Below are 18663 nucleotides of genomic sequence, written 5' to 3'. Positions count from 1 at the left end.
CTTGGACAGTCTCGGTCGTTGTGTCCTTGGGCAAGACACTTCACCCGTTGCCTACTGGTGGTGGTCAGAGGCCCGGTGGCGCCAGTGTCCGGCAGCCTCGCCTCTGTCAGTGCGCCCCAGGGTGGCTGTGGCTACAATGTAGCTTGCCATCACCAGTGTGTGTGAATGGGTGGATGACTGGATATGTAAAGCGCTTTGGGGTCCTTAGGGACTAGTAAAGCGCTATATAAATACAGGCCATTTACCATGATAGTAAGCTGATTTTGTTATTGTCTTAATGTGTTTTTCTAAGTTTAGGTCTGCATCCATCACTACACCCAAATTTCTCGCCTGGTTTGTGGTTTTTAGGTGTATAGATTGAAGTTCTCTGGTGACCTGTAATCGTTTTTCTTTGGCACCAAAGACTATTACTTCAGTTTTGTTTTTGTTTAGCTGGAGAAAATTGTGGCACAACCAGTCATTAATTTCCATGCATCCAGACTGTAAGGCTGCTCCTGGACTTGATATTTGTCTATGGATAGTTTATTTTGTTGTTCTTTATAATCTGTGCCAGTGGGAGCATGTAAATGTTAAACAGAAGGGGTCCCAAGATGGAACCTTGGGGAACTCCACATGTGATACTTGTTGCGATACAGGATAGTGAAAGTACCTATTTGAAGAAGGTGGGTAGAAAGAATAATTAAACTAGAGCAATGACATCAGTATGATGATGATGTCATGTGGAAAGTGGAAGTGTTGTACAACTAGGAGCCAAACATCCAGGAAGTAAAGAGATGATTAATTACAGTAAATTTTTAACTCACTATTACTAAATATAAAGGCTCAAGTTATCTTACTCACTGCAACATTAAGAGCAGCCTGAGACTGAGTTTATCACCAACAGTTATTTTATTTAAATGGAAAATAAATAAAGGGAGAGGGACGAGATGAGTGAAAAAATACAGAGGAGTACAAAGTGTTACATTACATTACATTACAGATATAGTGCGCATGCGCCAACCAGCGTGCAGCCTGTTACAGTCGCTCCTGCTTTTCTCTTAGTTTAGCTCTTTTTTCTTACGTATTCTTTTTTTTTTCTGACTTGTATTTTCCTCCGTTTTCCACCAAATCCACACTTTTAAAGCTTAAATTTCAAAACTTACATTTTAACTACTGATTTTATCTACTGTTTTTTTTAATAAATTTTAAATCATGCTTTTTTTTCCTTTTTTTTTATTACCTTGTTGTTGAATTGTGCTATATAAATAAACTTGCCTTGTCTTGCCTAATTCCTATTATTGCTGGAAATCCATTTTGCTAAGATGGGCCAACAGAGTTTAATCATTAAATAGCTTAACTGAATTCTGTATATCAATAAATTCCTCATAATTGTCTCTACTTATTAACCTAAAAAGTTATAGGTGCCTATGCACTTTGCAGCATGGGTCCCTGTGACAAAGGACCTAACGCACACAGTGCACAAGTCCTCTAGTACAATAAAAAGACTGGAAGTTTAGGTTGTCTATATAGCGCTCTAAAAATGAGTGGATCCTAAATAACAGGGTACAGAATTTTCCTTACTTTAAGAGATAAAGTTGCTTAATGTTAACTTACATGAACCTGAAAATATTTGCAAATACAAAAGGAACAACGAACGACTGTTCAGTTACCCTGAGCCACTCCAAGAGCTCCGAACACTCCCACCCTTGTGTCCCTCTTCCAGGAAGGGTATGTCATGTTGTAGTACTCCACAGAATCACTGGTCCAGTCACTCAACCACAGATTTTGACCGGTGAAAGCAGCGGTCTGGATGAAGTAAATCACGAAAACCATGGCAGAATATCCCCAGCCCATGGCTCGCAGGTACTGCAGGAACACTGCAAGCTTCACCTGGAAATCAGCGCGAGACGGCACTCAGGAAACAGGCTATCATTTGTTGTAATCTTGTGCTATTTGTAGAAAAACATTGTGTTACCTGTCCTGTTTCCATAGTTTCCTTCTCTATAAGCTTCTGGCCTTTCTTTGGTTCATCAGCATTTGCAGATTTTGTAGGGGAATTATTTCTTCTTAATCTGACACTAAAAATGAAAAAAAAAATGAAATGGACATTCTGCTAAAGATGGTATTTGAAACAAGCTGCTTCCCTGGTTTCATCTATAACTTGCCTGCCATTGCGCTGGCTGCGGCGGATGCTGTTTTCTTGCTCCAGTGTAAGAGAAACAGTGTCCTCCGAAGCACCGTCAGGTTGGGCATTGTCTCCATCTGGGAAGAGCTCAATGTCTTCTGCATCCTGGCCCTCACCTAAATGAACAATATACATGGTGTTTTACAAATATGGCAGTAATTTATGGTACTTGGGTCAATATGTGAACAACATCAACACAAAGTATTCATAAAAGATGACAAAAAGAAATTTATTTCATTCATATTAGTGGTATCCTGAGACCATTACCAATGCTATTATGTTCCCTTTCAGACCGTGCAATATTACCCAACAGTACCTTATTGAATATTTGTTTAATCCCCCTCATCATACGCTGCTACTCCCTTTATTCTATTGCACAATACTATGTCACTTTCTAGAATTGCCTGCACTGATAGTTAAGTTATTTATTCTCCAGGATATAGTTATATATATATTACTTCGTTAGAGTTATTTGATACTATGCCTTTCACTATCCTACTGTATATTACTGTATACTACTATTCTTATTGTATATATTGTATATCTTATTCATCTGTTCCTCTGTCTCTCCTGCTGCTTTGAGCAAGTACATGACAAAAGAATTTCCCTCGGGATAAATAAAGTTATTCTTATTCTTATATAATTTTAGCATAGGTTTTGGTTTTACAACTAACAAAACATGTAATGTGTGCAGATTATGTTGCTAATATACTAAGAAAAGGTTGTAATCACCTGTTTCTGAATTTCTCTGATTGCTCTGCTCTTTGGCATATGTGTCGAGAAACTTAGAAAAAGTTCCTCCACTGGCACGAAGGTTTTCATAGGATCCAACTTCAGAAATGACTCCATTCTCCAAAACCACTATTTCATCCACGTATGGCAGGAAGCATATGCCATGAGTCACCAGGATACGAGTCTGTATGGTCAGAGATATATGAGACTCAAGTGCATTCACCAATCTAATAAATGAAAATATTAATATTTATAAAGTATATAAACACATCTACTGTATATCTCCCAGCCTGACTTTAAAACCAGTATAAATTCACTATCAGATGAGAAGTGTTGCAAAAGCAGTAATAAAGCATATTAATTAAATTTAAAGCAGGCGCTAATAAAGTTCAAATGAGATAGTAATTAATAATAGAGTAAAGATATCCAAAGTTTAATGATTTTTAATAGACAATTTTTAGAAGAATTAAATATAAATTCAACAATAACAAAAATACTGAACTGACAGGATTTACAAAAACATTGTAATTATTAAAGAAAAAGAAAGAAAAATGAAAAATTATTAAGTTGTATTTATCAAAAAGAGAATATAATTCAGTTCACAGACTGACTTGACAATAATTAGTTTAATCATTTAAAAATCATTTATAAAGCCATGTTTCCTAGTGTTTTGGGTTTAATTTCTATTTCCAGATTATTGGTTATTAGTGGTTTTGTTCTCTTGATGTTATTTGTTATTCTGGTTTCTAGTTTAAGTCACTGTCTTCCTTGTGTTCCATGTGCCATGTTCCTTCAGTCTGTCTCTCCATGTCAAGTCCGCATCCTTGTGAATTGTCTCTTAGTTCCTGTTTTATTTTGATAGTCCCAGTCCTATGTGTCTAGTTTTGCGTCTCCTTGTCTCGTTATGTATAATGAACCCCAGCTGTGTCTCCCTCCTGTTTCTCATTCCCTGACTGCTCCTGTGTTTTCTCCTTCTTTTTACTGGTCTGTCTGTGTTCCTCCGTGCTGTTTTCTCTGCTTGTTGGTCTTTGTGCTACCTCCCAAAGGTTTCCCTTTAGGTTCTGCACATGCCATCACCACTTCTGTTTGTATTGTCATTGTGTAAATAAAGCTCACTCTCATTTAAGTCAGTGCCTGCATTTTGGGTCGTATCTCACCTCCACATGGCTTGCCTTGCTAGCCGTGACATTTTCTAACTTGTAATTCTATTTCCAAGTGGCTTTCATTCCTAAACTTTAGTTATTAGCTATTCAGTTATCTTGGTCATTTAGTGATATTTAGCCTATTGTAACCTCTACATAATGCTCTGGTCCTGGGTAAAATGATGTAAAATACTACAAATTAGACACCATGTTTTCTATGCAAGTAACAGCTGGAATATCCTGGGCAGATAGTATTTCATGTCAAAATTCATCAGAAGAAATTAAATGAGAAATGGGAAAGTTTTTTTTTTCCTTTTTCCTCCCTTTTTTCCTGTAAAATAATTATCAAATGTTTGACATATGTTTTTAAGCACAAACCTTGTTTTTAAGCATTCCATTGGGTCCAATTACATTTTCAAAAAGATGCTTTCCTACATGTGAGTCCACAGCAGACAAAGGGTCATCTAATAGATAGATATCAGCCTGACTGTAGACTGCTCTGGCTAAGCTCACACGCTGCTTTTGACCCCCTGAGAGATTGATACCCTGAGAAGAGAAGAAAGGAGGGGAAAAGAGACACACTCTTTTAGCCTTTCCTTTATAATCAGAAGAGCTCTTCTGTTTTGTTACTTTTTTTCATGTATTTGAGAAACAAATATTTTACATATGTTTACAATAAACGCCATACACAGTATTTGCATACAGGAAAAATATTTGTGTAACCAAAAACCTGAACTGTTCAAAGTGTAACTCACTTTCTCTCCAATCTCAGTGAGGTCTCCTCCAGGCAGCAGCTCAAGGTCTGGGGCAAGAGCACAGGCCTGTATGACCTTTTTGAAGTTCTCTTCCTCATGTGGAGATCCAAACAAGATATTATCCCTCAAAGTAGCATTTTGGATCCAGGCTTGCTGCGGTACAAAAGCAAGAGAACCCTGGAAAGAAATAGACTATTACTCATGTCTTATCATAAAAAACTGGCATTCACAAAATTTCATCCAGACCAAACACTACCATGCTAGATGGAAAAAAAAATCAATTCTTTTACTAGAAATGTTAGAAAACTCCACTGAACTTAGTTTATTCTGTGAGTAAAATGATTTGAGTTATTCCCTTTTCAATATGGATAAAACTGTTCTTTGAACAGGTGGCTTGCCCAGTGGATTTAGCATTGTTTTACATTGTCTTTCTAAAAAAAATGTTCACACCAAGCTGGAGTAAAGACACTTATGTAATAAAAAGACAAAAAAGAAACTGGAATTTAATTTTATGAATTAGAAAACTTGCTGAGCAAAAATTCTTATTCTTCTTTTGGCTAATTTTTTTAGGCGTTGCCACAGCAAATCCTCTGTCTCAATTTCACAAAAATTGTGCTAAAATGCCTCAATTTGTAGAAAAATATACTTCTTTATTCCGCTGTGGCTGAATTAATCTCCACCAATGCTGATGAGTTTAGACCAGATTATCAATACTGCCTTGAACGAATTAGGCTTTTGCTGTTGCTTCTATATCTTTGCTTTGTTAGTTAAAGCCTTTAATGTTTATTATTGCATTCTTAAAAAAAAAAAAATATTGTAATGTGATTGTTAAAGTCTTCTATGCTTTATTGTTTATTTTATGTGTTTGTTTTTGTTTTATTTTGCATGTTTTTTTTTAACACACACTGATAAATACAAACGGGAAAAAAGCCATTACCCTAATGTTGATAAAACCTTTGGTACTGTGCATCTCTCCAAGGAGGGCTGACATAAGAGACGACTTTCCTGACCCAACAGCTCCCACTACGGCAACCAACCGACCAGGCTCAATGTCCAAATTCACACTGGACACACATAATAACTATACTCAATGCTGTGAACACATCAGGGGCAAATAAACAGACTTGAAAAACTTAAGCAATGCTAAAAAATCCCAGTGAACATCTCACAGTTAATTAAGTTAACTAGTAACTTTTTGATGACCAACACAGACATACTCTTTCAGCAGAGGCTTTGCATCTTTTTCCCAAGCAAAGGAACCATCACATACGCTCACAGCAGTATCTAAAAAATGAACACAGACCAAGACAGAGCTTAACAGATGATCCGCACACATAAAAACTGTGACTAAGCTTCAATCTTCAGCTGTAGAACAAGTGCAAATTCTAATGGTGAACATACTGAAACTGGGGTCTTGGCGCACAATGTCACTGTCGATGTCTTCCCCTGCCAGAAACTTCTCCAGGCGCTTCTTAGACACTGCTGTCTGAAAATTCAAAGAACAGGTTAAGTTTGATGTTATCACAGGCTTGATACATGTGTGTGATGTAGCTCTGTTCACTTACTTGTACAATGGAAGCAATGAGCATGGGCAGCATGGCAAGAGGAGCTCGGAGGATGTTGAAGAGAGAGATGGAAGTAAAAGCTCTCTCAGCAGTTAACACATTATCGTTGCTCACACTAACAAATACTGCAAACGTGGCCAGAGAAACCTGCAAGTACAGACAGTTTAAGAAAAAAGGTTGTTTACCATTGGAATCTAGTCTCTGCGAAGCTCTTGACAGAACTCACCAGAGCTGGAATGCAGCATGAGGTAAGAATGGAGAAGGAGTGTAGGTAGGCAGACTTCTTCATGACTTTTAGTTCTTCCCCTCTAATGTCTTCCACCTGCTTCTGGAAGGATGGCTCCCAAGCATACAGCTTCAGAATCTGGTGGGAGACAAAAGAAAAAGACAGTGAGGAGGCAGTGAGGCAGAAGGAAGCACTTATGGTCCAAGTTACTGAATGCAGTTTCATGAAGCATCAAAGCCTTACATGTAAGGAAGGCATCTACATACACCATAGATACACTGAATAAGGGAGCTCACCTTGATCCCATTTAGAATTTCATTCATGATTTTCATTCTCTTATCTTTAAAGTTCATGTTCTCTATCTGAAAAGAGACATAATGTAGCTCATGTTAAACAGGCAATAAGACAATACTTAAAGTGTTTTGAACAGCAATTTATTCTGTGTAATTCATTTGAAAAAAAAAACCCAACTTTTTCACCAGCAAGAATCGCATGTTGAAAGTTACAGTGATCACTTTCTTCACATTATAGTTAATATAATTAAACTCCAAAGAAATTTTTGGTCAGTTTATAGAAGGGAGACTGGTCTATGAGAGCAAATCTGTATGTTGACTGTGAGACACGTGGCTGAGCCTGCATGCTGCGTCACTCAATTGTCTATCTACTTTTGAGCCTCTGAAAGAGGGGGACTGTATCAAAATCTATTAAACAGTCAATGCAATACTTTAGTTAAACATCTTGAATAAAACTTATTCAATTTATTGTGTGAACTATTTACAGCACTGTAAATAAACGCACTGTTCATCATAAAGAGTCCAGCGTTTGGGTCCTCATTCCTCACATCCCGACGGCCTGCCATGCAGACCATGACATAAACAATCAATCCAATACTGTAGTTAAACATTTTGAATAAAAAATTACAATTTGCAGTTTAATCTCATCTTGATTATTTGATTTAGAATCTCGCACAGAGGTTTACAGAAGCAAAGAAGATTTGGCTAGTATTTCCCCTGACCTGGAGTTTTCTGGCCTTGGTTGCTAGCACTGCATTGGTTGGAATTATTAACACCATGACTCCCAGTCCTGCCAACACAGAAGGTCCTAACTCCAGCCACAGGAAAACAATGGATATGATGATCTGCAGAGGGCAGGACCACAGCAGGTGGATAAAGTTGGTCACATCATTGAAGCGCTGGGCATCTGCTGACATCAGGTTCACCATTTCCCCTACTGTTGACTCCTTACGAGTGTCATTGGACACCACTAATGCCTTAGAAAAGGGATAAAAAGGGCAAATTAATTAGAAAGTGGGGTGAAAATTAAGTAAGAGAAGCATATAAGTGATATTTTTTCTTACTCTGTATGTCACTTAAAAAAAACCTCCATAACCCTATATATTGAAAAAAGCAAAGCTGACTTTCTTTTAGAAATAATGTAAATAGTTTTTGATGTCTCAGGAGTATTTTCTTCATTTCCTGATTTCCAAGATTTGGTAAAACTTAATAAAACTTCATAAAAACAAAAATTATGTATTCTGATTGGCTATACAATCAGGGTCTTCACCAGTAGTGACTGAGAGCTCACAAAATTAATCATTAAGATCAATAGTAAAAGTATTGATGGAAACTAGAGCTATAGACTAACACAGGTTTTTTCTGTGACAAGTATGTGCTGATAAAAGTACTTTAAAACTGAAACATCTGACAACTGACTTAAGCAGAAAATCATGACTAGTAATTTTTTTCTTCTAATGTGTAACAGTGATTTATATTACACAGCATTTGATTTTTTTTTTCACACCAATGTCAATAAATGGTGTTCTGTCATGCTTGTTTTTACCTTTTTATACACAGCAGCCATAAGTGCAGTGCGAACCTTCATCCCCAGCACATGGCAGCGCTGGAAATACTGCTGTAGGGTCAGAGACTGTAGCAGAGCCACCACCATCAGCAACACTGCATACAAATAGCCCTCCCAGGCATATCTGGATTTGTCCTGAGTGAAGGAGATCATCAATCTAGGAAAAACAGAAAAAAAGAAGAAAACATGCTAATCTCCAGCTTCATCTTTAGCACTTATCTAACAATGTCCTCATTTCATCCTGCCACTCCTGTTATCGGTTATGAATCACCAGTGTCGAGACATGAGGGACAGAGAAAATTTTAATGCCCCCTGTCTTTCTTCTCAACATATCTGAGAGAGGGTGAAAAGGTTTAACATCCAATTTTTGTAATGTGATATATAGTTTTAATCTTTATTTTAATCTTCATTTTTTATCTTTCTTTATTTTTGACAAAAGATAAATCATAATATAAGTTTGATCAATATGTTAAATGAGAAATGTAGTTTGAGTAGTGTAAGAGTCTAGATTTTTTGTGTGTAGACATGATCTGGCTTGGATCTTGTAGCAATATAACAGTTAAACCCAGAATCAGAATTCATATGTGATTTAGCTGTTAGTTAATAGTGATAGTTAATTGCTGAAAGGAGAGAGAAGGGGAGGCAAATGGGACTTGGTAGAGTATAAAAGAGAGCGCCCAGAATAACCTTTTAACCCGTTGTGAAACAGTACAGGTAAAAATCTGAGTATTGACCCATTTTAATGTAAATAGCTCTTACAGGTTACTTCAGCCATTTACACATAACATACAGTTGAGGCCTACTGTCAAACCCCCTAAAGCTAATCCACTTAAATACCAAGTGCACCAGGGGGGAGCCGCTGTAACTATGTGCCTGATGGAGACCAGAACTGCAAGGCTACTCGGGTCCCCGGATTTTATCAGATAAGCAGGAAAAACATACAGACGATTTTGAGACCATTAAAGCTGGGCGAGCCCCCTGAGCCACATCAGCCCCATCTGAACTCTGCATTGCCTGCTGGGTAATACTCATCCAGCGATTAGAACTTCTTAAACAGAGAGCTGACCCAGACTTCCTGTATTGGGATACTGGTCCCACAGATTGGCAATAGTAAATAGTTAACACAAAGGATTTTAAACGGTAATAGCAAGTAAATCTAAAAACAACAAACTTAAGAGAGAACAAAATGTTTGTTTTTTTTATGTTTACCTAAATATGGTAAAACTGTTACATCTGTAACAGGTAATTGCATAAATTCCTTTAAGTGATATAATTGTCTTATTGAAAAATATGCATCAGAAAACCTTCACAGACATACATCAGAAGGTCAGAAAAGTGAACTATTAAGAGACCATTGTAGTCCACTGCAGGGTACAACACAGCTAAGTTCCTAGTTTAAGTCCAGCGACATTGTACAAGCACAACATTGTTCTTCTCTTAAATCTGTTGTTTTATTTCTGTAACGTTCTGTAATATCTTACTCACTTAAGGAGCTGAGGACTGACAAAGGTTAACACATCCTCCAGAAGTTTGAAGCAGAAAGATTCAATCAGAATCCTTTTAAAGGTCTTGTAAATGGTGGTAATCAGCCATGAATTGGGATAGTTCTCTTCCTCCTTATTGTCCTTTTTCTTCTTTTCATCTTCCTTCTTCCCCCTTTCCTCCTAAAGGAACAGATCGTTCAAGCACAGTTGATGAGATTTATTCAGAAAAAAACATAGTGATGTTGATTAGTGGTGTTAATGAAATGTGTTTGGACTGTAGCTCAATATTGTGTACATGTGAGTGGAAGTGATTTTGATGAAATGCTCTCACCATCATTAGTACATCCTAACTCACCCCTTTCCCCAGACCACTGGAAAGCCCATTTTGCTGTGGGTCTTCCTGGGCACTGTGTATGTTCTGAAACAATTTCTTTTTCATCTTGTTCTGGAAGCGGACCCTAGCTGCATCCAACTCAGGCTTCATGAAATGCTGGAAACGCTCATTGATGAAAGCAGTGCTATCACTCTCATTCAGATCCCACATGTCCTCCTGAACCAGAGGTTGTTTGTAGCCTTTTAAGACCATACTGTAAAAACAATGAGAACTTTGAAGACATGGAGCACATATGTAGGTGCTTGTTAAGATTCCGACTATAGTGACCTTAATGTTACCTGTTTAACCAGTTGAATGTTATTCTACTCAAAAATGGTGCACCTGCTTCAGGATTCTGTGGATAAAAACAAGGTTCAATCTATCTTATTTAATCTATGCTTATAAAACTTCACCCTCGGAAAACAAACAAACAAAACCAATAACAAATAAAGGGTACCTTTTTTATAAGTCTTTAGCTTCTGGGGGGATATCAGCCACAGTAGAAAGAACTAATGAAATCAGTTCAAGCCCAAAAGAAATGTAGAAAAGGCTGAAACGTGGGACATCACGGACCTCGCCCTAAATACCAAAAATGAGAGAAAGAAATACTTAAAGGGTCCCGAAGAAACAGAAAACGGTGTGTTATGGAAAACATAGAGTCAATCATATCAAGTTATTGCATCATGTCTGAGTAAATCTACTATTTGTCTTCTACTTTAATCCAACTTGATCAAATGTCTTCACTCATACCAGTCTGAGAGCCTCTCGTAGGAGGGTCTGGAAAGGAAAGATGTCACACACTACAAGGAGCAACCAGAAGAGGAAAATAGAGGCAGAGTCTATTGCTCCTTCCCATCTTAATCCTTCATGGCAAAGCAGGACAAGGATCTAACAAAGAAGACACATCAGAACATAAAAACAAATCCTTTCAAATTTAAATAAATAAATATAAAGGTTGCTCTATTTACCCATGTGACTGCAAATAAAACTGGATTTGCGTAGTATGCAGCAGCATTTTTTGAAGATTGGTCACTGTTTGGACCAAAATCTTCGCCTAGTGTGACTCCCAGGTGTGCTATGGCCGTCATGAACAACAGAGACGCCACAAGCTGAGGAAAGAAAACACAGACCAGACATGAGAATAAATCATGTTATTCTATTAAAAAATTGCATTAACCTCCTAGGACCCGGCGTCCACATATGTGGACATCACATTTTGTTTTGTCTAGACCAAAATACTAAATTTTGCTCTACAATGGCCTGATATCCACCTACGAGGACATTATACTGCCACTGTTCTATCGAAATTTAAAACAAACATCCTCATATGTGGATCTCATTTATCTTAGAAACAAAAATCAGGTAAAAATAAATAAATAAATAAAAATCTGGTAATTCTTTGTTTTTACATTCATCAGGTGCCAATCAGCCCAAATAGCAAAGAGAAATTAAAAGTGCATGACATGAAAGAGTTCGGGTCTTAGGAAGTTAAAGGACTGTTATTAGTTGGAGTTCATGTACTGTTATTCCATATGTAATGCAAAAGATTCTATAATACCCTTAAAAACATACTTAAACTAGTTGAACTAAGTAAAACAGTGATTGAAATTCTCATTAGATTATTGACAATTTACTGTTTATTTTTGATTATATCAACTGTAAAATGGATTTTTATATGTATCTGAATATAAAGTTAATTGAGTCACCTTTTTGTTGTATTGTAATTGCAATACTCTCACTCACAGTATAACAAGCTGCAACTGCACTATGTGAATGTATACCTTGGGAAGACTGTCCGAATTTGACATTTGCCACGTTTGGAGTAAAATGCCAATGGAAGAGACAGTGGCAATACACAGGAAAAAGCTGAAGAGAACTGAGTGCCACTGGACTGCTGCAAGGTTGGGGAGAGGAGACCACAGGAGGGGGAGGACACATGGAGGAACACTGTTGTTTTAGTGTGGGAAATGAAATTGGGTTAAGGAGCCTGGAGAGAAAAAACAACTGCCTTGGAGTGTAGAATTGAGAAAGTTTCTGGAGCACCGCAAAGAGGAGAGGTACACAAAAATGACAAAAATAAGTATAAATGCATTAATCCTACTAACACAGACACACATGCAATAAAGCTCATGAAGATCAGATAGTATTTTAAGCATGCGTTTCTGTTATTATCATCTTGTCCGGTTCACTTAGTGGGATGAGAAGTGATATATAAACTAGCAGACTATTATTATATTCAATTCAATTCAATTCAATTTTATTTATATAGCGCCAAATCACAACAAAAGTCGCCTCAAGGTGCTTCATAGATACAGAGAAAAACCCAACAATCATATGACCCCCTATGAGCAAGCACTTTGGCGACAGTGGGAAGGAAAAACTCCCTTTTAACAGGAAGAAACCTCCGGCAGAACCAGGCTCAGGGAGGGGCGGCCATCTGCTGCGACCGTTTGGGGTGAGAGAAGGAAGACAGGATAAAGACATGCTGTGGAAGAGAGACAGAGGTTAATAACAGATATGATTCAATGCAGAGAGGTCTGTTAATACATAGTGAGTGAGAAAGGTGACTGGAAAGGAAAAACTCAATGCATCATGGGAATCCCCCATCTATTGTAGCATAACTAAGGGAGGATTCAGGGTCACCTGGTCCAGCCCTAACTATATGCTTTAGCACAAAGGAAAGTTTTAAGCCTAATCTTAAAAGTAGAGATAGTGTCTGTCTCCCGAATCCAAACTGGAAGCTGGTTCCACAGAAGAGGGGCCTGAAAACTGAAGGCTCTCCTTCCCATTCTACTTTTAAATGCTCTAGGAACAACATATGTTGGGGAAAGATGATTGAACTGAGTTGAACAGAATGCTGTAGAGGGCTTAAATAAGTAAGTGCCAACTCTAATAGATTATTGAGTTTCTTGTTCCTGATGTGTGGGGGATGTTTTACCATGGCACACCTGGTTACATGGGAAGAGACTCAATATCTAATAGACAATTAATGTTGTGTGAAGTGTGTGGCTGGTGGATGAAAGTGTTTTGAAATTCTAACTTCTAAATTTAGAATTCATCATTCTAAATTCTCCTTTTTCCTTTTGAAATGATGTCATATTGCTGAAACTTAAGTATGCGGCACAAGAAGTTCTGCTATCAGCAATAAACATGAGGAGACTGACTGGACTGACAGTGGACAAATGTCCTCAAGATTGCACCTACTCCACCCAGACAGTGGGGGAAAAGGTGGATGTATGTATGTTTTTGTGTTTGGTTTTTTTTACAGGAGCAGGAAGATGACAGCGCCATACTAGGGTCGCATGAGCTTGTGGGCCATGCAGACTTAACTTTTCAGTTGCCAAATTCTGTGTGTACTTACCAGCAGTGTGTTATTCATGACATCATATTTACAATGCAAAGGTCACTGTGAGAAAGTGTGCAAACAGATGATGAAATGCACTGTGCTAACATCCATGTCACTTTTTCCACAGCAGATGGTTAATCATATGATTTAATCACATGATTTACAGCAGGACACACCACTGGATAATGTTTTTTTAACATAGGGATACAGGCCTGGAGCAGATCTACTCCAGGGGAGAAGCCCTGGAATTTTTTAAAGAGACAATGCACATATCTTCTTGTGCTTCTCTAATTGTGTTAAATTGACACATGGCAAGGAACATATGGCAAAAGAGGGTTTCTGGGGTAGTTTTCATTTTAAAATTACAGGTGCAGTGTTACGGAAGGAAATCATCCAAAAGGCACATCCAAAGTCAAAGTGAGAAGTAGGGACCATTTCCAACACAGCTGACAACAAGAGTATTTAAACGAGTGGTGTTTGATAGTGCATATTTTGGTATCGATCCAATACCAAGTAAATAGGGGCCAATATCGCTGATACCGATATCGATACCGATACTGATATCGGTACTTTTAAATAAAGAAGGTGGATGCGTCATTGAATTGCTAAATCTCAATTAATTTTCATGACCTTAAGTGTTCCCAGGGCATAATTAGGACAAATTTTATAATTAAATAGAAAATGCTTATCGAAAATGAATATGATCAATGTTTTTTCTAGAAAAATCTTAAGTAAAAAGTGCAAACCAGTAAACAAACTAAAACAAACAAGTGCTGTTGAGAAACTATACAACAAAAATTACAATTAAAATTCTCAACAACAACAACAAGAACTGGTAAAAAATATAAATGATATGTAAACAACTTAACAAGACCCAATGCATCTAAGTCACGTCATGTGACGGCGCAACATTTAAACACAAAAGGGGAGCAATGTGTGTCTGCTCTGCGCTGATACAGGTGTGGCGAGTCTGGTGACCTGGCTGTTTCATCTTTGCCGAAACCACAGCATTGCAAACGAGAGTGGAACGTAAAGTAAAGAATCAATCTCACCACGCTAGTAACGATCCGATACCGACTTGGTATCGATACTTGGATCGATCCGCCCACAACTCAGGGCTGTGCTGGGTTCGGGAGAGGCTCTGTCGGTCGTTTGCCCTGTGATGGCTGCTCTCATCAAGCTTGGTTTTGTTGGTTTTTATTGAAGAATGTTAGCTACTGCTCACCGTTTGTCTGCAGGTTTTATTATAACTTTTTGGTAGAGTCCCTTTCAAAACTGGTATCACTGGATGGTACAGCCATTCCATTCAAGTTGGATAGATAGTCCAGCGCAAAGGCGCAGTCTGTACAGTGAGTCATATATGTACTGATTGTGTATTTCATTGTGTAGCTTTTTTTCTGCATTTGTGCATTTGTGAACTAGCATGAAGTGTGGAAAGAGGGGAATGTTAATGCAATACTGAGAAACCTTTAGTGAAAACTAATCTTCAGTTAGGATGATTACAGTCCATAGGGGGGAAATTTAACAGCAAAAAGCTTTTTCAGAGAACTTGGAGCTCATGAAAGCAGGTTAACAAATGACCTGACAAAGAACAAAGGAATTAGGTTATAAAAACCACACATAAGAATTAAGGGAAGCAGATATAGCTGGAGAAAAAGGCACAGCTTAAAAAGAAAGCAAAACTAATTGCAAGATACAGGAGACGAATGACTAACGTAAAAAACACAGGGAATGAGAAACAATAATTTGAAACGGGGAGACAAGAACTTTACAGAATGAAGAACACTGAATGAGCACATTGAGGAAACACTGAAGGAAAATGTTAAAGTTCTACAATCAGGACTACGGTAACTTTGTACTTTCCATATAGTTCGATGACTTTTTAGGATTTTCACCGAAACACCACAACTATAACAATTTCAGAATTTCCTTAAAAAGTTCAGAAAGCTTATTCAAACTCACATTTTTACAATACCCTTTGACACCAACAAGTCTGTGACAGGAGAGCGATGGAACCGCCCACATCTTAATGCTTTTAAACACTTATTTACGCTTGGTTGCTGTACACATCTACACACACCAACAACAATATCCTTCAGGACCTTGTTCGCCCTTATAGGCAGGGGAGGCGTGACAAACTAATGCAGCTCAGGTGTGTCAGCCTCACCACAGCCATGCAACGAACCACGCCGGCTGCTTGTCCAGTGGCAACAGTGAAACTGGTCTTCTCGACCGCATGGCAAGCGATGGTGGCGCACCACAGGCTTGGTCATGAGCCTGGGCTCACAGGCAGCTGGGCAGGCAGCTGACGCGCGCAGGACCACATCAGGAGAGCAGGAACACTGCCCCTGCCAGGCACCAGCCGCTCTCACCCGAGGAGTGGGGACAGATCCCAACAGTTTTGACCAATTGAAAGCACAAATTGATATATAATTCTCTGTAATGTTAAGGGAAGGTAAGTCTCTTTCAGGAAGTTGGTTACAGCTAACTGCTTGCAGACTGTGTTTTTCTGAATGAAAGAGATCCATGTACATGCTTATGGTTTGAACTGCTTGAGGCAATAAATGATTAGAAACTTGGATTCAGACTACATCCTTCTTTTACCCAAGATAAAAAGAATGCGCAACAAATGCTTCCATTAAAACACAACAAATGTGTTAACTGACAACAAATCCATGTGAAAGTACATAAACTACTTTTAATGTCATTTTGTCATTTTATACTGTGATTTTATTGTAATTTGATTCATATTTTATGTATTTAAAAATAACAGAAATTCTGTTTTTCCTGTAAATTCTGTAAAGCTTTACAGTAAAACATTTTTTTACAGTATACAGTTAACATTTGAAACTAGAAGACAGCTACCTAAGCTATGAACTGAAACAACAATTCTTTATGAAGATGTCTTTATTAGATGGTATTTCTTACCTGTTTGCAGATGTAGAGCTTGGACAGTTGTTTTGTGTTTACATTTGCACTCTGACAGAGAGCCAGCAGGTGCCATGGGGCACAGAGCCACAGGAAACAAAGGGGGATCCATACAAGAACTGTCTGTTCCACACATAGTGGAAGGTCTGGGTCTGGTCGCTTCAGATATGAAGCATTCTGAAGGACACATACAAACAAACACTATAATAACAAAGTCCTGCTGCCCTTCCAAGGGAACCATAAAGTGCAACTGATTAAGTCTCTGAAACCAGAACGTTAATCATCTTCTTTTCTGCATATTTGGAAGATGTCTTTCATAGTTGCTGTGACAAATAGAAATCATGACCTTCTTGTTTGTCTAATCTGTGTTGAACGGGTTGACACAATAACATGAACAGCTTTTTACCCTTTTTACACTTGCCTTAAACCTTTTGTCTCCAAAGTATAGGAAAAAAAGATCTTCAAAAAGACCACCACAAACTTCAATACCAACTTCAACATCAACATGTCCCTGACATGGTATTATAAGGTGTTATATGTCTGTTTGCTGTCATTCTCAACATACCTTCCAGACAATTTACTTTGTATGTTACTAGTCTGATATGTTTGTTTGAATTAATTCTTCAGTCTTTCTGCTTGTTTAACTCACCCAAAAAATGGACCCACAGTACTCCTCCAGAGCTGCCGCACACATGCTTTACAGTGATGGCTTCAGTCAACCTCAGCTGATCAGACAAGCCGACGCCTCTCACCCTCTGCCCCACTACTGCCGTGTTTTACTCAAATACTGCTGCTTTCTCCTCTCCCACAGTTCACTGACAATTGTAGGATGTGGCTGTAAGGGACTTTGATCCATGAGGGTTTTTAAGCAGAAAAAAAAGTTGCTTATTCCCTCTACAGAGAAACGACATTTAATACAACAGAGAGGTGCTGGATTAGCGAAGAGAATACAAGATTCGAATCTGTGCCTGGTTTCTACAAAAAGTACACTACAGGCTTTCTAGTGAGTCACTGAAAACATTCAACCGATAAAGCAAAATCATTTACAGAATCAAGGTTTGTAATTCGCGCAAATAAGCTCCTGAGAGAGGAAAAAAAAAGTGAAGGACTTGCATAAGTCTCAGTTATGTAAGACTTTTCCCCCTAACACACTTTTTACTGTGTTAGAGGGAAAACTTACTGAAAAAGGGAAGGGGAGGGAGCATTTAGGGATTTGGAGGGAGTGGGGTCATTAGATCCCTTTTCATGTTATTTTCTACATAAATATTTTAAAACAGTAAGGTTTTGAAAAGTACTCTAGTTCCACTTTGTCATAAGTACACATACAGTTGTGGTGAAAAACATTCATATCAATGATGAGTTTATGTATGTCATTGTAATTTTTCAAAAAAAACACCACAAACTTCAATACCAACTTCAACATCAACATGTCCCTGACATGGTATTATGAGGTGATATTATGTCTGTTTGTTGTCATTCTCAACATACCTTCCAGACAAATTACTGTATGTACTGTATGTTACTAGTCTGATATGTTTGTTTGAATTTACCTTAATTCTTCAGTCTCATAAGTCTCAGTTATGTAAGACTTTTCCCCTAACACACTTTTTACTTTTTGTCTTTTAATGATTTCTTTGAAGTCATCGTTTTCCAGGATGGAATGATTGTACAGCACACATACTGAGTACATGTCCACTAATATTTGGTCAAACGTCCCTTTGTAAGTTACACCTCAGGGTGACATTTTTGGTTGCTGTCAACAAGATTCTGGAGTAATTATGGCTGGATATTTGACCATCTTCTGGACAGAATTGGTAGAGTTCAAATCAGTGAGTTTCCTAGCATCGACCCGGTTTTAAGTGTAATCCACAAATTTTCAGTAAGGTTGAGGTTAGGGTTGGGAAGACCATTCCCGAAGCCTAATATTAGCCTGTTTTATCCATTCCAAAGCCAGTTTTAACAGATGGATGTAAATGGATGCAGAGGCCTGATCAGTATTAATTGATTTCATTATTTGATTTTTTTAGTTCCTGGATATACACATGTTTGTGGGAACCTGATCTTACACAGGCAAGATGTTTGCATGTT

The 18663-nt window shown here is 38.0% G+C and overlaps 1 protein-coding gene across 1 annotated transcript; it reads right to left on the bottom strand.

Moving 5' to 3' along the window:
* Positions 1–1200: 1200 nt before the first annotated feature.
* LOC102298804 (ATP-binding cassette sub-family C member 2-like) lies at positions 1201–17658 on the bottom strand. The gene is given in 22 exon segments (XM_042228018.1): positions 1201–1869; positions 1955–2057; positions 2145–2280; positions 2897–3080; positions 4417–4584; positions 4794–4970; positions 5731–5857; positions 6011–6077; positions 6195–6279; positions 6359–6505; positions 6585–6722; positions 6881–6946; positions 7600–7854; positions 8424–8601; positions 9930–10108; positions 10260–10515; positions 10601–10656; positions 10746–10880; positions 11052–11189; positions 11270–11410; positions 16576–16752; positions 17225–17658. Coding segments are annotated over 22 exon segments (3186 nt in total). The 5' UTR covers positions 17270–17658; the 3' UTR covers positions 1201–1641.
* Positions 17659–18663: the final 1005 nt, after the last annotated feature.

This window comes from Haplochromis burtoni, unplaced genomic scaffold (assembly GCF_018398535.1).
Source record: "Haplochromis burtoni strain Fernald_Lab_line unplaced genomic scaffold, NCSU_Asbu1 Contig_296, whole genome shotgun sequence".
In the NCBI taxonomy this organism is placed as follows: Eukaryota; Metazoa; Chordata; class Actinopteri; order Cichliformes; family Cichlidae; genus Haplochromis; species Haplochromis burtoni.
The sequence above is the reverse complement of the archived record's forward strand: the minus strand, read 5'-3'. Positions and strand labels throughout refer to the sequence as shown.